The sequence below is a fragment of the Microcaecilia unicolor genome, chromosome 2 (genome assembly GCF_901765095.1).
Source record: "Microcaecilia unicolor chromosome 2, aMicUni1.1, whole genome shotgun sequence".
Taxonomy (NCBI): domain Eukaryota; kingdom Metazoa; phylum Chordata; class Amphibia; order Gymnophiona; family Siphonopidae; genus Microcaecilia; species Microcaecilia unicolor.
The window spans coordinates 543069381-543094633 of record NC_044032.1 but is presented as its reverse complement, the minus strand read 5'-3'; the positions used below and the strand labels follow the sequence as shown (position 1 = coordinate 543094633).

Here is a 25253-nt window from a genome sequence, read left to right as displayed (position 1 = left end):
ACCAGCATTCTCACACCCCTCAGCCAGTGGCCTAACCTCACTATTCTGCCTCCTACTCTTCTTACATTTCAATCTGCAGGTGACTTCAGCACTCCAACCTACCCATCTCACTACCTCTTTTTGGCCCAATGCATGTGCTTTCTGATTTTCATTATAAACCTCATTTTCAGGCCCTTACCACTTTTGACTCAAATCAGATCAACCAGGAACTTAGTAGTTTTCATTAAGCATATAGGTATGATATTTTATATTAAACGTGGAAGAAATCTATACATTTTTGTTAGAGATAGTGTAAAATAATTCTAAAATTCGGGCCTTATTTTCCTCTGTACAAAAAAATAGGTGAATGGAGTTCCAGCAAAACCAGCAGAGCTAAAAGAATTTGTAACCATGTGCATTTGTAGCAACAGATTTTGAGCTTTTATTTTGGAGAAATTGCAGTTTGACCTTAACTGGGGGGCAGCTACTACTTAGTTAGCCTATGGCTATCCTCAGCTTTGCCACTGCTGATAGTACTAGCAACCTCGGACCTGTTAAGTCAAATGATTTACGCTTCTAACCAGACCTCTTTGAAAATTTACTAGGGCTGAGTGCCTAATTTTGGGGCCCTTTTCTAAGGCGTGCCAAAAAATGGCCTACGTTGGTGTAGGCACATGTATTGGACACGCGCAGGCCCATTTTTCAGTATGATTGCAAAAATAGCCTTTTTTTGGCCAAAAATGAATGTGTAGCAAAATAGAAATTGGCGCGCGTCCATCTTGGGCCTGAGACCTTACCTCCACCCACTGACTTAATGGTAAGCTCTCACCCGTTAACCGGGCGGTAATCGTCAGCATGCATACACTGCTGATTATCACCCTGTTAGCGCCACGCTGTAGAAAATAAAAATTATTTTTGCTGTGCATATCGGATGCGCGTAAAAATTAGAATTACCGTCCGGGGCATATGGTAGCCGGGTGGTAGTTCTAATTTGATGCACATTGTATGCACTTAGGCACCTAACCGCCTTAGTAAAAGGGTCCCTTTATTCTCAAAATTCCACCAAACTCCTAAATTTGGGAACACAGAAAGTAGATGGGCAACAGGAGTACATTTAGGGTGGGAAAATGAAGTTAGGAGTTTAGCACTAATTTTCAGCACTAGGCTTATAAATTAAGGGCCTCTTTTATCAAGCCACGCTAGCGGTTCCCGCGTGGGAATGCCGACGAAGCCCATTCAAAGTGAATGGGCTTTGTCAGCATTACCGCACCAGGGACCAATAGCACAGTTTGATAAAAAAGGTCCTAAACTCATAAATCTAGGAAATTGAATGGCAGGCCTAAATTTATGAGCATAACTTGTAAGTTTCTAAGGGGTCCTTTTACTAAGACGCACTCATGGATTTAGCGCTCGCTAAATACCATGTAGCCCATAGGAATATAATGGAGTCCATAGAATTTAGTGCATGCTAATCGTTAGCATGCGCTAAATCCATTAGCAATCCTTAGTAAAGGGACCCCTAAATTAAGATTTAAAGGCTCCTAGCTTTGGCTAAAAATTGGGCACAAATTTAGAAACCCAACTTTTCTTTTTTTAAATATTAAACCTTCATGTCATACTGGTACATCCCTCCTTTCTGCCACTGAATGCACTGTTATAATCTCATATCCAGAATAACCTGCATGAACTCTTCTTCACTCAGTATGCATTGGCTTACACTCACCTGTTTAACACTGTCAACTATTCTTATACATACCTTCTTACACACCCTCTTTTTGGTCAGGATAAAGACAAAAGCTAAGCTTTGATCTCCCTTGTGAAAGGATGGGGGGAGGGGTAGAATCTTGAGACAAATGGAAGCCCTGACTTGCTAACAAACTGGCAAGTAAGCTCCATTTTGAGTTTGATAGAGGCATGTTGTAGACATCAAACCTGTGGTAGGTGATGCAAGAGATGAATTAAGGCAAAGCTCCACTGAGGTGCAGGGGTGCTATATATGGGGATGAAATTTGATGTCTTTTCTGAGCTACACTCTTCCTCTGACAATTGACAATTTTAATGACTAGCCTTTGTTCAGAAATTCACTAAATCACAGGAAATTCATTATGAAAATTAAGTTGAGAATGTTACAGATCATACCTAAAATTAAAAAATAGGTCTTTCCAACCCCTCTATGTATGAGCATATGTGTATTTCTATGTTGTTTATGTATGTGCCTTTTATCAGGAGGAGAGAGGGAAAGGCGCAGTTTAAATGGAGTGGTACCAAACAATCATTTGGTTTGGAAAGAAAAATAAAATGAAATCAAGTGTGAAAATATATTAAACCATATATAAGAAAATAGTGGAGATGATGTCTGAAAAGATCAATTCCCTAACTGCTGTGTTTCACCATATCAAAGTTTATTTGCTGAAGAAGTTAGAACTGCCTCTCCCACAGAAATACATTGGGCCATTTTTTGGAGGAGCTTATTTCTCTGGAGCCCTCAGTCCTATCCAGGTCATTTTTAAAGTCAAATGTGTCTACTTGCCAGTTTTCACTACTATGCCAAAGTTGGTCCCATTCTGCTAAAGATCTGGAGAGTTATTTTGCCCTCAGATGTACAACTATTCTCAACCCCTTTTGTGAAATTATTTCCAAGGTCTATTGGATTGGGAAGTATAAAAGGTCGAAGAAAACATAGTTATGACATTCTGACAAGACTTGTAAAACACCACTAAAGAGAAAAAAGTAACCACTTATACTTTCAGATGGAAAAAGACAGAGGGTTTGTTTGTGTCTCTCTAAAGCTCTCTTCAGTGATCAAGTGGCTTGGAGCATTTAAAGATATGCACCAGGGAGTTAAACATACTGCACCAGTGGATGAGGGCTGACCAGTTTCAGAGATCAACAGCTATAAGCAGGTCAGACCTTCAGGGTAACAAAAATGAATACATCAACCAAACACTAGTGTCATGGTATACAACATTAGCTGTGAACACAATGAAGTCCTTTTACTCAGGTTCGCTGAAAAATGGCCTACGGTAGTGTAGACGCGTGTTTTGGGCATGCGCAGAATCATTTTTCAGCGCACCTGCAAAAAATGCCCTTTTAAAAAATATTTTGCCAGAAATAGACGTGCAGCAAAATAAAAATTGTCGCACGTCCATTTTGAGTCTGAGACCTTACCGCCGGCCGTTGACCCAGCGATAAAGTCTCACGTGGTAACCAGGCGGTAATGACCTACACGCGCCAAACGCCACTTCGAACGCGTAGCTGACATGTAACAGAAAATAAAAAATATTTTTCGGGCGCGCATGGCAGACGAGCACCAAAATGAAATTACGGCAAGGGCCACACGGTAGCCGTGCAGTAACTCCATTTTGGTGCACGTTGGGCGCGCGTAGACGCTTACGCGGCTTAGTAAAAGGGCCCCAATGAGAACTAAAACTGGCTGCTGAACTCAAGAGCCAGAGCTAATGATTTCTATTCACACACATACCCATGTATCATATACAGCACTCCTTCCTCCTAACTCCTCAGTTTTACAGTACTATAATCTTATAGTTGTGGTACTATATATATAGTACAGACATTGTGGTCACAGGCCTTCACAAATTTTCACTACGTTACTTAGATAAAATAGCATGGTTGCCATGTTAGTCCACTTTAAAGGTTAATAAATCAAAATAAAGCAAACAAAGGAAAATAAGGTGATAAAATTTTACTGGCCTAAATACATCTTTTGATGAACCTTCAGAGGCCAAAACCTCCTAGTATTGATATCTTTTGGTCATACTGTCCAACACGAAGGTGGTGGTTTTGGGCTCCAAAACCTAGTAAAAATATATTCAGCAGTGCTATTCCACATAGGTAGCACTGCTAAATGCCCATGTATAAGCTGAAGGATCCAAATTAGACATTTCAAGTTATACCTCCTGCTCTGTGTGACCTGCTTGGCTGTCTATTTTATACATCTAGCAAGCAGACAGCTTTGGATATATTAGGGATAATTTAATAAGAAGCTGCCTAGTTTTAGGAGGGAAGAACGCATATAAGTGCTGATATCTTAAACATTTACAAGGCAGCCAGAATTCAATCTAGCAATCTGCATAGCTTCCACTTAATCTATACTTATCCCTCCCAATTTTGTGGCAGAGACTGTAGAAGTCTGTCCGGTCCTGGTCCTACTTCTCAACTACTGGAGTTGTCATTGAAGGCCACCTCCAACCTTGATCCTGATCTGTTTATGCCATTTACAGGACCCATACTGTAGAAGTCTACCTGGCATTGGTCTATCTTCCCAACCCTCTGAAGCTGCTGTTAAAGCTCATTCCTGCTATTATATCGTTTATGTTTAGCTCTAATTGGATTCCATCCTTTTTCTATATAGTGTTCCTCTGTATTTATCCCATGCATTCTTAAATTCTGTCACTGTTTTCATCTTCACAACCTCCCGCAGTAGGGCATTCCAGGAATCCACCTTTCTGTGAAAAGTTATTTCCTGACATTTAGGGCCCTGTTTACTAAGCAGCACTAAGGGCGCGTTAGCATTTTTAGCTCATGCTAATAATTAGGACACACTAAACGCTAAGTCGGCCATAGGAACATATGGGCAACTCTAGCATTTAGCATGAAACTTGAAGAGAAAGATCTATAAGGAAGCGTGGTGGTAGCTTTGATTCAAATGTTTTTTAAAACACGCCTTCTGATAATCTGACTTTAATTAAAAACATATAAATTGTGTATGGTCTGCACATTAGGAATTTGTTTTTCTAGTTTTATAAGAGTCATTTTACATATTATATTGCCACATGCACACATAAATTACTTTAGAAAGTTAGCTACAACTAACAAAACAGAAATTATCCCACAGTAGGAAAAACAAGTCCTTCAGTGGAGTTCAGTTGCTATATGCCCTGATTAACTTTATTGAATTTGAAAGCACATTAATATCTGTCTGTGTTTAGGTGGAATTTTTCTGGATCTATGATGGCAATTTTTTAGCTTGATTTTGTTTGCTGAGGTCCTTTTCTCTTCCTTTTTGAGGGATGTTTATGGCTTAGGGAAGGTTTAACTCTACTGAGACTTGATCATATATTGTAGATTATACATATGTGGCTTTTAGAAAGTTAGCCCCATAAAGATTTATACCTCCCAAATTACCTGTTCGAATGGCCCAAATTTTGAAAAAAAATTATACACAGGCAGTGCTTCTGAATATCAGGCTGAGCTAATGGCTAATGCGTTCTCTTTGAAGTAAAACGCACACAATGCAGGACTGGGCATTTGAATACTTCACCAGTACTGCATAATGCTATTCATTTAGTGCACCTTTCCTTTCAAGTTTAATTTAAAGACATACACTCTAAAACATTCACTCACACTGCTGAGATGGCCAGTGTTGACAAATACATAAATTCCGCATAGTGTTGAAAACAGAGGGCTGATATCTACTGCCATATGGCGAAGCTAGTGATGGTAGGTGTGTCAGCCTAAATCAATCATGATGGATCTACATAAATGAAAACATTTTCAGTGCCATGTTTGGGGTTTTTTTTGCTTTTTTTCGGGGGGGGGGGGGGGGGGGCAGGAGTCCCTTTCCTTCCTTTATTTGTTTTAAAAGGAAAATCAAACTTGCAGTACCACACACTAAGGCTCAAAATAAGTATCCAAACCTAAGACCAGATCTATTAGAAGAGTCCTTCTCATTTTGTTTCAGTGGTAAAATACCCTTAGTAACAGAGGCACACAAGTAATTTAGCTTTAATCCAGCTAGTGGAGTGAAGATGATTCATTTAGAACAGTGGTCTCTGAGCTTTTCTATGTAAAGGGCCGCAAAGTGGACAGAGCAAAGCTCCAGGGGGGAGGGGGCAACAAAAGATTTGAGGCTTACAAATGTAATTTTAATTCTACAAGTATATATATATATATATATATATATATATATATATATAATCATTTTATTTTAGCTTGATAACAGTTATAAAAACCATAAATGAGACTGTTTCTATGTTACTATTAATCCCACCATCCCACATGAGCCCAAAGGAAATAACTTATTTTTATCCTTAATAGTTCTCTGGATATAAAAGGAAAAGAATGCACCAGGGGGGGTCTTACAAATGTAAGCTCATATTTATACTGGGTTTCCTTAGAGTGCTCAGTGATGGACAACTAGAGGTAGTACAGCAGAGTAGACTGGGGTGAGAGTCAATCAGTCCTTCAGGAGACTACTGTTTTCAAAGTGAATTATGAGAGTAAAACGTAGTCTAAAAGTTGGCCACCATGACATGAAAGCTTTTAGTGAAGCTAATAGGAGGTGTTCCCAGGGGCACATTTATGTTTGTTGATGACAGTATTTTCAAATCTTTGTGCTTAATACTTCACACACCAAAACATAAAGCAATGTATGCAGCTGTTTGAGGCTCAGTTAGAGCAGAGGTGCACCATCGGGAGGTTTTGCCGCTACTGCGGGTAGAGAAATGATCCCACGAAGTTCTGCTGGGTCATGCGTGACTGCTCAGTCACACTGACATGTATGCACAAGCACGGACAGGGAGAGGTGAGTTGACCAGCATTTGCATGCATGTCAATGTGACCACGCAGTCACACGCGACCCAGTGGAGCTTCATGGGGCTTTTTCTCTTCCCAAATAGCGGTGGGGGTCATTGGATATAAGGGCTGCAAAAATGGACTGTGGGGGCCACATGTTTGAGACCACCGATTTAGAAGGTTAATAAATATTAAAAGCTGAATGTTTTCATGCTACTAACATCCTTTTTTTTTTTAAGAGTATTCATACGGATGAAGGCTGAGACTTCTCAACATTGTACAATTCCTATTTACTAGTTATGTACAGCTGGATGCTAAAATATCATATAGGCAACATGCATAGGGTTATATCAGGTCTGGTGAGAATCCGCTGGGGCAGAGGAACACCAAGACCCCACGAAGAAACAACAGCAAAAACAAGAAGTGGGAAATAGACCAGGCTAATCAGAGACAAACGAAAAACCTTCAGTAGATTGTGGACAATTTATTGGCGAAGACTCACCAATAAACTGTCCACAGTCTACTGAAGTTTCCTCGTTTGTCTCTGGTTAGCCTGGTCTATTTCCCACTTCTTTGTTTTTGCTAGGGTTACATCAGACCAGAGAGGAAATAACTAGTCAGTACTTTGTTCCACAGACTCACCTAAAAGGCCGCTCCCCTCCCAGTGGCGACGTGGCAGTGCTCCAGCTCTTGCGATACTCCTCTCTTTCTGCTTTCTTTTTCCGAAGTGGGGCTGGTATATAGGCAGTTTGGTTACTTTTGTTTGGGAGGTACTGATTAAAAGGCACAAATGTTTTAATTTCACCCTGTGATGTCCGCCTCGTTAGCATATCATCTTTCTTCATATCGGGTATCCTTCTGTGTGGGAAGTCTGATTCAGAGTCACTTCCTCTCCCTGTGCAAATGTGGGAAGAAAGAAACTGCATGTTCAGGACAAGTGGTGCATCATTCAAACATACACCACATAGAGAAAGCACGCACATACCATACATGTAGTACGCTAAAGTGAAAGAATCAGAGCTTAACATGGTTTAATGCAGGATGAACACAGTATTTTTTAATTGCTTTTTTCTATTCTTTTATTTGCAGGTCATGCTATAATGTTCCCATCAGTGCGCAGTACCAGCAAAGAATTAACACAGAATTAAACCTCCTGTTTACGAGGAACTACGTGCTCCAGAGTTAACTCTGCATTATGTTTATGTCTATTATAAATATGTTATATACCGCCTGGTTTGATCAGATCACGGTGGTTAGCAGATGTATGTTAAAACAAATTAAAAAGAAAGAAACGCCATTTCATATAATAGAAAAGACCTAGGGCCCTGTTTTACAAAGCAGCACTAAGGGCGTGTTAGCGTTTTTACGCAGCTAATGATTAGCATGCACTAAACGCTAAGTTGTCCATAGGAATATATGGGTGACTCTAGCATTTAGCGTGTGCTAATTTTATCACACGCTAAAAATGCTAGCGTGGCTTAGTAAACAGGGCCCCTAATCACAATCTCTCAAAAAAAAACATTCGCAAAAATACACAGAATAACATTTTCATATTAACAGTATACAAATAGATCCTCATCTTCTCTTTACTATCAACATCAAATGTCTGACAAAAATAATAACTTTTAAGCAGAACAAACTTTTTAAAATTAGTTTCTGCACGTATATCTTTTGGTATATCATTACCTAAGTTTGGCGCTAGCCTAGACAAGAGAATGCTCTTTTCCTTGCTCAATCATCCCTTGCTCTAGTTGTTGATGGTATCAACATTCTAAAATCTTTTATAGATCTGAGTACCCTTCCTGGGATGTATGGAATTGCCAAGGTGCTTAAATATGGTGGGTTTAATTCATAAAAAGCCTTATGGGCCAAAGTAAGAACCTTAAAACAGATTCTGTATTTAATAGGAAACCAACGATAGTGAACAAACAAAAGGGTAAACGTGATCATATTTGTGTCCGTTCCCCATCAATTTGACTGTTACATTTTGAAGAGTTTGAAATCTTTTTGATTTATTTCCAGGTAAACCAGAATAGATCAAATTCTCATAATCTAACCGTGGTATCAACAATGCATGCAAAAGAGTATGCAACACCTCTTAATTAAAGACCTAATCTCTGTAATATTGCAAAGCCTTCCTTCACTACTTTATTGACCTGATTCTCAAAAGTTAACCTCGAGTCAATAAGCAGCCCCAGACATCTAAAAGATTCTACCAGTGTCACTGAAATCCCAAACAAAACTGGTATCATGGTAGGCCTATCCTGGTGCCCTGTAATCCATATCTGGTTAACATGCGCTAATAATAACGTGCTAGCTGGATAACGCAGGAACACTCACTCTCCACCCATGAGATGACCCCTCTGAAAAGTATTTTTTTTTAAATGGGTATGTGCAGGTTAACACAAGCAAACAGGCAAAACACCACAAAATGTTTTAATGCGCTTCTGTGGTAGCCCATTAGAATGCACTAACCATTCGTTAAGGCTTAATGCCCTTTAGTAAACGGGCCCCACAGTAACATTGTAAATGACGACAGATGAAGACCAGTATGCTCCATCCAGTATGCCAGAATGATGGCCTGGGTTGCACTTGCTGTCCTGTGCAGGTTAACCTCCCCCCCCCCCCCCCCCCTCCCACCCCTGCCCAACCTGGTCTCTTTTTTTTTTCATTCCTTTGTGAGAGCCATTTATGTTTTACTTTGAATGGAAATACTCTATACCAGTGGTTCCCAAACCTGGTCCTGGAGGCTCCCCAGCCAGTCAGGTTTTCAGGATATCCACAATGAATATTCATAAGAGAGATTTGCATGTTCTGCCTTCACTGCATGCAAATCTCTCTCATGAATATTCATCCTGGATATCCTGAAAACCTGACTGGCTGGGGTGCCTTCAGGACCAAGGTTTGGGAACCATTGCTCCATACTTTTATTCTGTCCTTTTCCCATATAGAAATTCTCTGAGCATAGAAGCGGCCTAAGAACCAGGTTCAATCCCCACTGCAGCTCCTTGTGACTCTGGGCAAATCACTTAACCCTCCATTGCCCCAGGTACAAAAAACTTAATTGTGCACCCAATAGAGACAGAGAAAGTACCTGCACATAATATGTAATCCACTCTGAGTGTACCACAGAAAGGTGATATATAAAAAAAATCTAATAAACACCTTTTTAATTCTTTTTTAAAACTTTTTTATTTAGAAATTTCAGCATATAACAAGTAACAATAATTCTCCTCTCCGCCATAAAATCAAAGGCAGTCAACAAAGTATACTCCTTACTCACCCTCCTCCTCTCTCCCCTCCCCTCCCCAGTGGTTGTAAATTATTAGTACACAATTCACTCCTCTACCTCCCACCCCTCATACCTAGAATCCATCTGTATCTCCCCTTCTATGAAACAATCCCACAGCTTATTACACACATGACTGATTTTGGTGCACAGCTGTTAGTTTATACATGCCACAATCCCACAATGAGTAAAGTGGTGTGGTAGATGTTAGTCCACTTTTAAAGGTAATAAATAGAAATAAAACAAAACATAGAAAAGAAATTAAATTAAATAAAAAGGTATCTTATTGCCTTTTCTATGTTTTGTTTTATTTCTATTTATTACATCCAGCAAAAATGTCATAACTTCTCCCTGACCCTTGCGAGAGGTGGTACATTAACTGTTCCAATATTCTACCACCATCAATTTTGACAATGCAAACCCCAACAGAAGCATCAGATTGTCATTTGCACCCTGAATCCCTTCTATCCCTTCATTAAGCAAAGCTACCTCCACTCTCCCCACCACAGTGCCCAGCATCCCATATATTTGTTCCCAATAGCGCTAACTCTTAACACATTCCCATAATATATAGATAATAGATCCTCTACTCCTACACTCCCTCCAGCATAAACCTACTCCAGTTTGTAGTATTTTTTTGTAGCCACTCTGGTGTATAATACTAGAGGTCCAGGACCTTATAGGCATTTTTCAGCATATGGCTCACAACAGCTATATGTGCTTTCCGTTCAAAATATATGCTTGTAACCCCCATTTGCAATGCCTAAATTCTTTTCTCACTGGTGAATATACTTTAAATCCACCCTCCACTCCTTCTCCAATCAACAAGAAATAAACCCTGGAAGCCTACTTGGCTTGATGCTCCTTCCTCAGTATGTCCTCAAAGGGTGTCCATTCTGGTAACAAACCCCTCTGACCTTACCAGTAGAGACATAATGTTTGAGCTGCAAGTAGGAAAATAAAGCTCTGAAGAGCAATTGATACTTATACCTAAGGGTGCCAAAAGCTAGTAAGTGCCCTTTCTGAAAAAGTTGCCCAATGCCCCTAACCCTGCCCATTCTCATCTCTTAAAAGATATCCCCTTCCCATCCTTGAAGGTATTCCTGATGAAGGGATTTTCTATATGTTGATACCCACACCTACCCTCCACATGCCAGAGCAACCACCTAACTGGCACTGATCCTACAAAGGTTTGTTCTAAATGTACCCAAGTCTTAGAATTCAGGCATACCTACTCCGGGATCGCTCACAGCTGTGCTGTATTAAAATACAGTTCCAGATTTGGTACTCCAAGCCTTCTCTTACTTTTGGGCAAAGTCACCATCTGCCAGGCCAACCGAGCCTGTCAGCCCTGCTAAATAAGAGCCCTAAATGTTCGATGAATATCCTTAAAAAAAGGAAGAAGATACTTTGATCAGCAGAATTTGAAAAAGATATAAACATCTTGGTAGGGTTTTCAGTCCTTTCCAGCCAAAACAGCCCCAACCTGCTCCATCTCTCCAGATCTGTCCCCACCTCTCTAAGTACTGGGACTGGATTGTAAGTATATTTATAAAAGGAATGTTTGTGTCTCCCACTATATTAATCCGAAAGTACTGAATAGCCACCACTTATCACTTAAAAGAATAAACATGCTTCAGTTGGTTCACTGTCTTCCAAGGCACAGTCAGTCACATTAAGATTCTGGATTTTGCCATATTGATTTTAATAAACCTATATATATGGAAGCACACACATATAAATACCCCAAGTCTAACAAATCAACTAATACATCACCTTGGGCTCAAATAAATATTTTTATAAATTTTCTCTTAATGCAATTTAAAACTAATTCTGCACAAAAAAAGAGTGCATGAGCTTGGTGTGGTGGATGCTTAGGCTGTATCGTGGGGCTGCTATGTTTCTGCATTGAGTTCCTCCAGTGAAGAGTAGGCACATTGCTAAGGATTTTTATAAATGGGCTTTGGCTCTTTAAGGTGTGGGCTGTTGTTTGTTCTAGTTTCCTTTGACGGGGTGGAGTGCTGGGTTGGACTACATACGGGGATTTAAAAAGAGCGCGGGAGTATGACGTCAGACGCTCTTCTCGGTGTGTGGGGGACCTCCAGACGTGAATATACTCGGGGTTGATGTCCGTTATAGGTTTATAATGGCTTTGTTGTGAGTAAGTAAGTTTAAAGAGGTTAAAAATTGATTTGATAGGGTTTATCTCCGTTTGTGGGATGGGTTGGTTTGATGATTTGAATTTCTTTGTTTATAGTTTCCCTTTCTGACGAAGATGTGTGAAACTCGGCCAGAGTCAAAGGGAACACGTATTGAAATGGCAAGAAAAGAGTGGATGAATGTATGAGTATGTTATGGGCGCCAACACGAGCACGAGATATCCTCAAGGGAAGTGATTATAACATTTTGTTGTGCATGTTTGTCTTTGGACAGATCTGTTTGATTTGATTTGCTTAAGCGGTTAGATACTAGATATATGAATGTCACTGAATTTGCATGTACCTCCATATATTTAGTGCAGGATTGAGTTAGCAGTGTTTAGGAAGGTTGGGTAATGTTTTTTTAATAAACATGAAAATGTGATAATTTAAGTTTATTATATTATCCAGTATATGGTGAAGGCCTTACATCTGGTCTGTTTGTATGTACATACAATTAAGGAGGTGGAACATCGAATGTGCAGTGATGGTTCCAACCACATATTCTCCCTGGGGATATAATGGTTGCACCAGGCATGGACTGAGCACATCTTTATACACAAAATTTTTTTTTGTGCAGAATTAGTTTTAAATTGCATTAAGAGAAAATTTATAAAAATATTTATTTGAGCCCAAGGTGATGTATTAGTTGATATTGATTTTAATGCCAGAAACCGCTCCATAAGCCTTTAGTTCCTGTACCACTGGGAGCCAGCGACTCCTCTGGATTCTGGACTGTGAAAAGGATATTATCCACAAACAAGGTAAGCATAAAGCCCTTTCCCTTTGCTTCTATTCTAAAATCTGCTCCACCACCAATGCAAACAATAGGGGCAACAGGGGGCACCCCGCCTGGTTTTCCTACCCAGAGGGAAAGCAGAGGAATAGGATCCATTGACCCTCATGCTAACGATTCAGTATAAACCACTTGGATCCAATCTATAAAACGCTGCCCCAGCCTTACCTTTTCCAGGATACCAAACATAAGTGGCCAGAAAACTCTATTAAAGACTTTCTATGCGTCCACAGAAAGCAAAAGCAGCCTCCAACCCTATGGGCCCGCCATCTAATATTAGCCTTTTAAAATTCTTTCATATTTTTCACCTTCACTCCCTTCCACAGAAGAGCTCTATAGCATCCACCACCTTCTCTATGAAGATGCTTTCTATTTTCTGCACCATCTCCTCACAGTTCTGATACCTGGGGGTTTCCGATTTGCCTCAAAACCTCAAGTTAAATCACCTGCTGCAATTTTCTAGATCTTTTAACTTTTCAATCAAGGCAGATTCTCACTGCTTAATGTCCGATGTTTGAGTATCAAATGCTTCAATAACCTCTGCCTGTTCCTCAATACGAGCCTCCATCTTATTTCCCAGTTCAGCAATCTCTCCTTTGAGGTTGGTTGCTAGCATTGTAAATTCCAACCTGCTTTCAGGTCAGTTTTTATTTCTTGAAGCCATTCCTGTATCTCAATAAATGGTTTTACCAGCTCCTGCATCAGCTCTGATGATTCTAGCTCAGTTTGTTGCAAGTACGTTTCCTGACTCTGCTATATTGTCAAGAGTTGCCACCTTTGTCACTGCACTAAAAGCAGGGGTCATATGTGAATAGGCAAATTTCTGCAGATCCATTCCATCACTGGGAAGAAATATTCATTTCATTCCATCCAGATGCTGTTAAAACGTTGGATAATAGTGAATCGGCCACAATTATGCTTTGTATGTGGAAGGTTATCAGCAAGAAAGATTGGGCTAGTTTGGAGCCTATGGCTCAAGTGTCATTCCATCCTGTGACTTCACTTCCTCCCACCTTCTCTCTAAAGAAGTATTTACCAATGTTGCTTTTCAGTCCCTCCCCTCGCTTGTAGCTTAATTTTGTGTCCCCTAGGTCTATAGTCTCTTTGATTTTGGAAAATGTTTGCTTACTCACTTATTATTATTCAAGTATTTAAATATTTGTATCAGAGCACACATGGTGCAAAGGGACTCAGGGGCACTAAAATTACTCCTCATCCAATGTCTTCTCTTCTTGACCATGGCACAGTGGACGGGGCATTACAACATACAGTGCATGATTCCAGCTGTTTGTCTGTATCTTATCTCCCTTATCTCCTCCAGGATACAAAATCAAGTCTTCAAGCCTCTTCTCTTACATCTTAAGGCAGAGGTCCCATACTGTTTTGGTCTCTTTCCTCTGAATCGATTTGAGGCTTTTTATGACCTTGGCAATACAGGACCTCCAAATCTGAGCACAGTACTGCAAGTGGAGTTTCAGTTTTACTGAACTGTAATCAAGGAAAGGATATTTAAAGTACAGTGGTCCCACTCTGACAGCTAGAAGCCAAAAAATGTGTTTGTTATAAATATATTTTTCTATTAGCAACATGTGATTACAGTAACAAAATACACAAGAAAAATCTTTGGACAGCAGAAGACTGGTGTTTAGATTTAAGTAAGATTTGTTATAAAGGGCCTTGTAGTAAAGGGAAGCCAGTATAGCATAGCCCATAAATTTAAGAAAGCAGTTACATCATTTGAACACTAGAATGCTAATAAAATATAAAGGCTCAACCAAGACTGAGAAACACCTGTCACAATATGTTAGCAGGGACTTATGATTTAATGTTTCAGAAGCTACAAGAATGCTTTCTCCTCTTCTCTATCTTTGCAGTGCTTGGGAACTCAAAGTTAACTATTAACACACATGTCCATTGAAAAAACTAATACAAGGGCCATATCTTGTCTTTGCAATATACCACATACCTGAAACTACCCCTTCTCAGCACCCTCTCCCCCGAGGATACTCTCTGGATCAACTGGCTGTCTCCACACAGGAGTGGCCCATGGAGAAAGCAGTGGGTTGCAGGGTCATGCATAGAGATACATTGTGGGGCCTCATTTGTATAAGTAAGTAGAGGCTGAGAAGCAGGGCAGAAAATTAGGGCCACATGGAGAAAACACAGTCACTCAGTGGTAAGGCCAGTGTCCCTTGTAGAGCTCAGACATGGGGAAAGCCACTTCTTGCCCTTGGATCGATAACATGGAATCTTGCTATTTGTTCTGTCCCCATTTGCATGGAGGCAGGGAATTGGATTGTGCCCTTGAACTACAAATCCATGTAATCCTCTAGTTCCCTGTAATAGGCTCTTTCAGAACACATGTCAAGCTCTCTGTCTCTTATAGGATTCTTCCTATTGGCTTACCTTGTTCTCTGTGCATGCTGGGCTAGTTGCTTCTCCTAAGAGTCTGCAGTATATCTCCTCTGTGAACTGAAACTGCCTATGCTGTATTTTTCTGTATAAGAACATAAGAACATGTGCCTTACTGAAACAGACCGAAGGTATATCAAGCCCAGTATCCTGCTGGAAACAGCAGTGGCCAATCCAGGTCACAAGAACTTGGCAAGATCTCAGTCTAGGAACCAACTTTTCAAAACAATTGGGAGTGCTGAACACAACCCAATATTCTCCCTCCACCTGCCACCACCAAAAAATAAATAGTCTTAGAATGCATTCAATGATTTCAGCAATGCTTTTGACACGGTTCCCCACAGGAGGCTCTTAAATAAACTGGATGGGCTGAAGATAGGACCTGAAGTGGTGAACTGGATTAGGAACTGGTTAACGGACAGACGTCAGAGGGTGGTGGTGAATGGAATTCGCTCAGAGGAGGGAAAGGTGAGTAGTGGAGTGCCTCAAGGATCAGTGCTGGGGCCGATTCTGTTCAATATATTTGTGAGTGACATTGCCAAAGGGTTAGAAGGTAAAGTTTGCCTATTTGCGGATGATACTACGATCTGTAACAGAGTGGACACCCCGGAGGGAGTGGAAAACATGGAAAAGGACCTACGGAAGCTAGAAGAATGGTCTAAGGTTTGGCAATTAAAATTCAATGCGAAGAAATGCAAAGTGATGCACTTAGGGAATAGAAATCCACGGGAGACGTATGTGTTAGGCGGGGAGAGTCTGATAGGTACGGATGGGGAGAGGGATCTTGGGGTGATAGTATCTGAGGATTTGAAGGCGACGAAACAGTGTCACAAGGCGGTGGCCGTAGCTAGAAGGTTGTTAGGCTGTATAGAGAGGGGTGTGACCAGCAGAAGAAAGGGGGTGTTGATGCCCCTGTATAAGTCGTTGGTGAGGCCCCACCTGGAGTATTGTGTTCAGTTTTGGAGGCCGTATCTTGTTAAGGATGTAAAAAGAATTGAAGCGGTGCAAAGAAAAGTTACGAGAATGGTATGGGATTTGCATTACAAGACGTATGAGGAGAGACTTGCGGACCTGAACATGTATACTCTGGAGGAAAGGAGAAACAGGGGTGATATGATACAGACGTTCAAATATTTGAAAGGTATTAATCTGCAAACGAACCTTTTCCGGAGATGCGAAGGCAGTAGAACAAGAGGACATGAAATGAGATTGAAGGGGGACAGACTCAAGAAAAATGTCAGGAAGTATTTTTTCACGGAGAGAATAGTGGATGCTTGGAATGCCCTCCCGCGGGAGGTGGTGGAAACGAAAACGGTAACGGAATTCAAACATGCGTGGGATAAACATAAAGGAATCCTGTTCAGAAGGAATGGATCCTAAGGAGCTTATCCAAGATTGGGTGGCAGAACCGGTGGCGGGAGGTGGAGATGGTGCTGGGCAGACTTATACGGTCTGTGCCAGAACCGGTGGTGGGAGGTAGGGCTGGTGGTTGGGAGGCGGGGATAGTGCTGGGCAGACTTGTACGGTCTGTGCCCGGAAGAGGACAGGTGCAGGTCAGGGTAGGGTATGCACGGAGAGTAGCACATGTGAGTTTGTCTTGGGCGGACTGGATGGACCGTGCAGGTCTTTTTCTGCCGTTATCTACTATGTTACTATGTAAGATAACATAATGCTCCATTTCCTGAACGTTGTTAGTTTGCACACCATTCCTGAGATATTACTATACCATCAAAGCACTGTTCCCTGCATGTTTTAAAATCCAAACCACATCTTATTAAGACATCTTTACACTATACACAAACACTCAGAACCTTACCATATCATAATAGCACTAACTCCCAGGACATGAAGAGCTACAACCTCATATGTGAAAAGGCAGCACTGTAAATACTACACTGGGCCCTAAAATACCAATACACTACCTAGTAAAAAACAAAACAAACAAGACCACTACACAGATGCTACATGCTAGCAGAATACCACACTGTGGTCACACATGAAAAGCACATGACACAACAAATATATTACAAGGGACTGGAGATCAATATGAAGGAAAAAAAATGAACTGGAAACCTGAAGAAGTCAGACTCAGCTTATAGCAATACTAGAGAAATTGAACCTAAAATGCTAAATATCAGAAATGTGCATTTCCAAAAGCTGGCATATTCCAATTAATAAATTCAGAATAAAATACTTTGTTCTACCATTGTTGTCTGAGCATTTTATTTTTCTGTTCCCTTTGGTCCCAGTGTCTCTTTTCTGTGTCTGTTTGTTTTCTTGTCTTGGCTGTGGTTCTGTCCATTTGACATTTCTTCTTGCTCCATGTCCACCATCCTCTTTCTGCATCCTTATCTGTCTTAACATCTCCCCTCTGTGTCCCTGTCCTTTATCGTCCTCCATTTTCAGCATCTGCCCTCTCAGTGTCCCAAACCAGCCCTTATATTCAGTATTTCCCTCTTTGTGTGTCTTGCCATACCCTGCATTTCCCCCTCTGTGTCCCTGTCCTTATCCCTCCCCCTCCCCTTGTGATCAGCATTACTCCTCTATGTCCCTGTCCCTCCCCCCGTGTCCAGCATTAACCCTCAGTGTCCCTATCCCTTCTCCCTTCATGCCCAGCATCTCGTCTCCCTGTCCTCCCCTCTCTCTTCCCTTCTGCCCCCTGGAGATAGTACCTCCATGTGTAGAGCTTCCCACCTACACCCCTCATCCTGGGTCCAGTATCTCTCCCTGCGCCGGGCCCCCTTCCAGCGCTGCTCTTCGCTCCACCTCTACTGCCGTGCCGAGTGGCTGCTTTTCCCCTCAGGCGCATGCTTGGTTTTGAAACCAAGCATGCACAACAAGAGAAAAATGCAGCCACAGGTGCAGGGCAGGCATGGATTGAAAAGCAGCGCTGGATTCTTCCTCTGGCGGGGCCTCGGGATCCCCTCCAGCCCCAAGGTATTTGAGCTGTGGCAGCAATCTGGGGGGGCGGCAGCAGCAATCCTAGGGGGGGGGGGGAGCAATGGCGACGATCCTGGGCAGAGCTGGAAGTAATATGGCAGCTACACCAGAAGAAGCAACTCTTAGTTTAGCCTGCCTTTTTTGCTGATCTGCAAGCTGTATTCATTTTCCATTGTAGTTTAAAACGCCCTAGATAGAAAAACTATTTAGTATCTGGATCCATGACTGGACCAAAAACTATGATCTGCTTTAAATATATTCTATTTTAAGTGAGCCTTAAACATTGACATTGCTAGGTAAGGGGTGTGTGAAAATGGCTTAGTGGGGGTGTACTGCTGAGAGTGGGTGTGAATGGGTATGTTAGAATGGGTGTGAGTGAGGGTGAGGGTGTGCTACTGAGGAGTTCTACTGTTGAGGTGGGAGTTCTACTGTTGAGGTGTGAGAATGGACGAGTGTGAATTGGGGTGTGGACCTGAGGGGGGTGAGAATGTGTGAGTGGGGGTGTACTGCTGAGGGGGGTAAGAATGAGTGTGAATAGGGGTATGCTAAGGAGATGTGAGAATGGGTGAGTGGGGGTGTACTGCTGAGGGATGACTGTGAGAATGAATGTGTGTGAATGAGGGTGTACTGGTGTCGAGGGTTTCAGTGGGAGGTTTCTGCTGAGAGGTGTGTGAGATTGGGTGAGTGTGAGTGGGGGTGTTTTGCTGAGGGGTGTGTCAGAATGGATGAGTGTGCGTGGAGATGTGCTACTCTAGGTGTGTGAGAACAGGTGAGTGTCAGTGGGTGTGTGGTACTGAGTGTGAGTGTACTTTCTGGGGTGTGTGATTGGGCTTGTTGGGCTTGTTTTGCTGAGGGGTGTGTGAGAATGGCTGAGTGTGACTGGGGTGTTTGGCTGACAGGTGTGTGAGAAAGGGTGACAATGACATTGAGTTTAATACTCCCTTAAATCAAAAAATGTAGAGACTGGATCCCTACCTAGCATTAACTTTTCTTTTCCAATCAATTTGTTTATGTTGATTTTCTTGATTAGTTGTTTCTTTCAATCTAGCAAGTGCCTGTCATTTGGCTTTCACAGTTTTCCTGTCAAACCACAGCCTTCTTTTCAAGGGCATTTTGAAATTCAGTTTCTGGCCCTTTTTTTATTTGTACCCCGCGCTTTCCCACTCATGGCAGGCTCAATGCGGCTTAGGTACTTATTTGTACCTGGGGCAATGGAGGGTTAAGTGACTTGCCCAGAGTCACAAGGAGCTGCCTGTGCCTGCAGTGGGAATTGAACCCAGTTCCCCAGGACCAAAGTCCACCACTCTAACCACTAGGTCACTCCTCCAGGAGCTTTCCCCTGGCAGGGTAGTGAATTCATGCACAGACACAAACTTCCCAGCCTGACCCCAATACTTTCTCCCTACCCTGCTCCCAGCAGTCTCTGACCCCCCCCCCCCCCACCCCCACCCCTTGTACTGAAATTGTTAGAGGGTATTAGAGAATGAGAGAGGGACAACTGCACAGCTGCTGTCCATGTTTCTCCCCACCAGTCTCTGAGCCCTCACCCTGTCCCAAACAGTCTTTCACAGTCTCCTAACCCCTCTGTAGCTTAGTAGGATGTCTCATCTCCTAGACTTGGGAGGGGATAGTGAACTCATGCACACACACACACACTTCTAGCCTGACCCCAATACTTTCTCCTTACCCTATTCTTACCAGTCTCTGAACCTCCCTTGTAATGAAATTGTTAAGGAAGAGGGTATTAGAGAATATGAGAGAGACAACTGCACAGCTGCTGTCCCTGTTTCTCCCCACCAGTCCCTGAGCCCTCACCTTGTCCCAAGGCAGTTTGTTGCTTAGCAACAGCAAGAAAGAACTTTTCGACCTGCAGCCTAGTCATTTAATGGATGGAGGTATTGCTCCCCCTCCCCTGAGGGCCCCATGAACCAAATCGCTTCAAACTACACAATAGTTCAGCAATGGCGGGTAGAGTCTGCATGCCAGGTTTGGTGGCCGTAGCTCTTCGGGGGCCGGAGTTCAGACACGGACAAACAAACAAACAAACACACGTGTCTGCTTTAAATATAGATAATAATGATTTTAAAATTCAAGCTGAACAGATGATTACTCGATTTAGTGAAAGAGGTTATTGTTTCAAAATTCTGAGGAAAGCACAAGAGAGCTAGTGCAGTTTAAAGAGAATGGTTACTCATTCCTAAATCATCTTTTTGCTTTTCATCACAAAGTGATCAAATCTGGCTTGTATTTTACCATACTCAAACAGAATACCTTACATTAGGGATATCATTAATAAATATTGGAACATTTTGAGTTATCATAAAGCTTTCACCCAGTTCTTGAAACTTCCATACTAGAAGTAAGGATTTAGGGGAGATGTTAACAAGATCCATTAAGACATCATGTACTCAGATCTGTGAAGGCACATTTGGGTGATGACTAGTGTTAGGATTCCTAAATCAGGTAAATATTTCATGTTAAGAGAGCACACAGACTTATATTTTAATTCTGAATACGTGATTTATTGTATCAGATGTCCTTGTAATTTGCTCTATATTTGGCAAACATGTCGTCAAGTGAAAGTAAGGATAACAACATTTGAGTTGTATCAGAATTGGCAAACAGGAAACTGCTGGTGGCTCACTGACAGAGTAAGCATCATACTCTAAGAGGCCCTTTTACTAAGCTGTGGTAGAGCTACCACATGGGTAGCTTGCGCCAAATCGACCCTACCACCGGGGTAGTGCAGGCGTTTGGCAGTAGTTCTGAACTTGATGCGCTCTGTTTCCCGTGGTAGAGAATAATTTTCTACCGTGGGGGCATCCCTGGTGGTAAGCGAAAGCGTGCCACTTTGCTGCGTGCTGCCTGATTACCAAACAAGTAGCGCGTGAGCCCTTAATGTCAAGTAAATAGGTGACAATAAGGGCTCAAGCAGTAAATATCCACGTGCTACATTTAATATTAGCACACAGACATTTACTGCCTCAGTTTAAAAAAAGGCTATTTTCACACTGCAGTAAGTGGCCCAGCGTGGGCCAATTTCATGCGCAAAAACTAGCACAGACCACTTTTTACTACAGCTTAGTAAAAGGGCCCCTTAAAGACCTATAATTTGCTGTTTTGTCATGAGTTCAAGCCCTGTGAGGTGGAAACATTTCTCAAATTTTATTATTTAAGGAACAACAATTCATAGGACTCTGTACAGCCAAAAAGACTCAATAATGAAGTGAAGTGGACTTTTCTGTGATCTTCAGTTTTAGGTTTTAGTTTCATAGGGGCCCTTTTACTAAGCTGCAGTAAGCACTAACATGTGCTTACCACAGGTTAAAAACACCTACCGAGGGGCACGCTCAGGTGTCCCATGATAATTTGGAGATCGGTGCATGCTTCCCATGTGCTAAAAATAAAAAATCTGAAAATATTTTTTAGCGCTGGAGGCATGTTTGGGGGCAGAGAGTAGATGTGTCCAGTGCTAATCAGTTAATGCTGCTATGTCACCACACGGTAAACGATTAGCGCATGGTTAGAACACGGAGCCCTTACCGCTGAGAAAATAGGTGTCAGTAAGGGCTCAAGTGCTAATTGTGAAGTTAGCGTGTGGCCATTAATGGATTAAATAGAAAATGTGGCCATTTTACAGCTGCACTAAAAGTGGCCTCAGCACGCAGGAAACCCACACTCTAGTTAATAGCACAGACCACTTTTTAGCACGGTTTAGTAAAAGGGCCCCATACTTTGTTTGGAACCAATCAAAACCTTAGCTGTTTTGACATCAGCATGTACACTCCCAGCATCTAAAATGTTGGGGTGTTTTGTCAGTTGCTTTTGGCTGCATCCTAGAAGAGTGCCCTTATTTATTAGGATTTATTTACCGCCTTTTTGAAGGAATTCACTCAAGGCAGTGTACAGCAAGACTAAGTCAAACATAAGCAATAGACAATTACAGCAGTAAAAGTATTCAAACAACAGTACAAAGTATGGCATAGTATACTACTTACAATGTCAACACAATACATAATAAAACATTGTAATAGAAAGCACAGGATGTAAGCAAAGATGGAACATATGGAGGGGCATAATCGAACGCAAACGCCTATTTCCATGGGCGTTTATCTCCGAGAACGGGTCCGTGAAGGGGCGGGCCAAACCGTATTTTCGAAAAAATGGACATTTTTGAGCTGGGCGTTTGTTTTTTTTAGCGATAATGGAAACTAAAAACGCCCAGCTCAAAAACGTCCTAATCCGAGCCATTTGGTCGTGGGAGAGGCCAGGATTCGTAGTACACTGGCCCCCCTGATATGCCAGGACACCAACTGGGCACCCTAGGTCAGTGCGGTGGACTTCAGAAAAAGCTACCACATGCATAGCTCCCTTACCACCGGTGCTGAGCTCCCAACCCCCCTCCCCCAAAACCCACTACCCACAAATGTACAACACTACCATAGCTCTTAGGGGTGAAGGGGGCACCTACATGTGGGTACAGTGGGTTTTGGAGGCCTCCCATTTACCAGCACAAGTGTTACAGGTGTGGGGGGGGGGGGGGGTGGGCCTGGGGCCACCTGGCTGAAGTGCACTGCGGTACCCACTAAAAGTGCTCCAGGGACCTGCATACATGCAGGCCTCTAGGACTGGTTGCTGCTATATAACCTTGGCACACCAGTTGACACCTCAAGACTAATCTCTACGAAAACCGCCTTTACTCACAGTTAACTGCAGATCAGAGGTTGTGCCCCACTGGCAACGAGTCTCCCTGGTACTGAGATGAGCAGTAGGTCAGAGCTGGCAGAATGCTGTACAATGCCCTCTTTCAGCCACATTCAAGGGAAGAACTAAGTTGTCTAATGTGGCTAACATAGGAAAGGGAACTAAAACTGGCTTACAAAAATGGCCACTACCGCATGGACTACAACAGGAAACACAACAGGGCACACTCTGACCCATTAGGCAGGGGGAAAAGCACCATGGGAGAAGAGCCTACCAACTACCAACATCGTGAGACTGTAACACAAGCTAATGAAATCACGGAGCCCAATACACTACACCCACCACAATGCAATGCTGATGTGACCCTGTAGTGCACCCGAGAGCCACATCTGACCCAGGGAAAGGCTGTGAGAGGATCGAACACATTCTGCTGTCATGGAGGTGGGTACGGCATTTGAGGCTGGCATATAGGCTGGAAAAAAAGTTTTTAAAGTGGGTTTTCTTTTGGTGGGAGGGGGTTAGTGACCACTGGGGGAGTCCTGGGAGGTCATCCCCGATTCCCTCCAGTGGTCATCTGGGCAGTTGGAGCACTTTTCTGGGACTTGTTCGTGAAAAAAAAGGGTCCAAAAAAAGTGTCCCAAAATTGCGGAAAAAACGGCTTTTTTTCGATTATCAGCTAAAGACGCCCATCTCTCCTTGACTGATAACCACGCCCCAGTTCCGCCTCCACCACGCCTCCGACACGCCCCCGTCAACTTTATTCATTTCCGCGACGGAGTGCAGTTGGAAACGCCCAAAATCGGCTTTCGATTATACCGATTTGGGCGCCTTTGCGAAACAAACGTCTATCTCCCGATTTAGGTCGCACTATAGGCGTTTTTCTCTTTTGAAAATAAGCTGGATAGATAAATAAGATATCTGTTAGGTTGCCGTGCATTTATTATTTTTGAAGTTACTGGATTATAAGTATTGTTTCTGCACATGAGCTCAGTTGTGTAGTACTGAAAGTATTTAAAGTGTATAAAAGATGTATAAAAGATATTAATGGAAATTAGCTGTTTATTGCTCTTTTTTGCATAGAACGTTTTATCGTAGGCATATCCACAAGGAATATGCATGAGAGAGATTTGCACAGAATTGAGGCTGTGTGTGCAAATCTATCTAATATTCATTGTGGGTATCCTGAAAACCTGACTGGCTAGTGGGCTCATTTTCAAAAGAGAAAAACGTCCAAAAAGCGGCATAAATCTGCATTTGAACATGTTTCTCACAAAAATGTCCAAATTGGAATTTTCATAACCAATTTTTAGACGTTTTTCTACGAAGTCCGTCAGAAGTGCATTCAAATCACAAGGGGGCGTGTCAAGGGTGGGGTTTGGGCATTCCTAACACTTAGACGTCCAATACTAACACTAAGACGTTTTGAGCTAGACCTGTTTTAATAATGAATAAGACACAAAAAGGTGCCCTAAATGATCAGATGACCACTGGAGGGAAGCAGGGGTGACTTCCCCTTACTCTCCCAGTGGTCACTAACTCCCTCCCATCCCCCCCCAAAATGTGATTTAAAACATTACTTGCCAGCCTCTATGCCAACCTCAGATGTTATACTCAGGTCCATTAGAACAGCATGCAGGTCCCTGGAATAGTCCAATGGTGGGTGCAGTGCACTGCAGACAGGTGGACCCAGGCCCATACCTCTCTGTACCTGTTACACTTGTAGAGGAAACTGTGAGCCCTCCAAGACTGACCAGAAACCCACTGTACCCACAAATAGGTGCCTCCTTCACCCGTAAGGGCTATGGTAGTGGTGTTGCTTTCCTGGGATGTCTGGGGGACCAGTCTAATAAAAATTCTGGCTCCTCCTGCATTTCAATGGCTTGATTTTGTGCGTTTTGCACTTGGACGTTTTTTGTTTGAAAATGGACCAAAAAACAAAACATCCAAATAACAAAATCTTGTTCAAAACAGTATTTTCGAAAACAAAAGATAATCTTTCTTTTTTTAAACGACCTTCTTTCCCATTACGTCCAAAGTCGGACTTAGACATCATATCGAAAATGCCCCTCTAGGTATGACCCAAGGACTGGGTTGAGAACCCCTGGTCTATGGTGATGCTTCCACTCCTGTAAACAAATCATTTTTCATTTATTCATTTTATTTACAAGCATTTGTTACACTGCATTTCCAGTGAACAGACATAAGAAAACAGTTTACAAATCTTCTAATAAACAGAAGAGAAAAAAAGAGTAGAGAGGGAGAAGCAGGGAAAGAGAGGAGAGAACAGGAACGCGGGGGGAAGGACAGGCAATTGCACACCTCACTCCAGGGAAGGGATAGAAAATGAATGGGACAGATTTAGTGCAACACGGGTCACAGAAGGCCAAAAAAGAGCCAAGTC

At 42.3% G+C, this 25253-nt stretch overlaps 1 protein-coding gene across 1 annotated transcript in view; it reads right to left on the bottom strand.

Moving 5' to 3' along the window:
• The window catches only part of LIMCH1 (LIM and calponin homology domains 1), a 633274-nt gene that overhangs the window by 171448 nt on the left and 436573 nt on the right, over positions 1–25253 (bottom strand). Inside the window, exon 9 of the mRNA XM_030191338.1 lies at positions 7156–7408. Within this exon, the coding sequence (XP_030047198.1) occupies positions 7156–7408 (253 nt within the window). The remainder of the gene's footprint in view (positions 1–7155; positions 7409–25253) is intronic.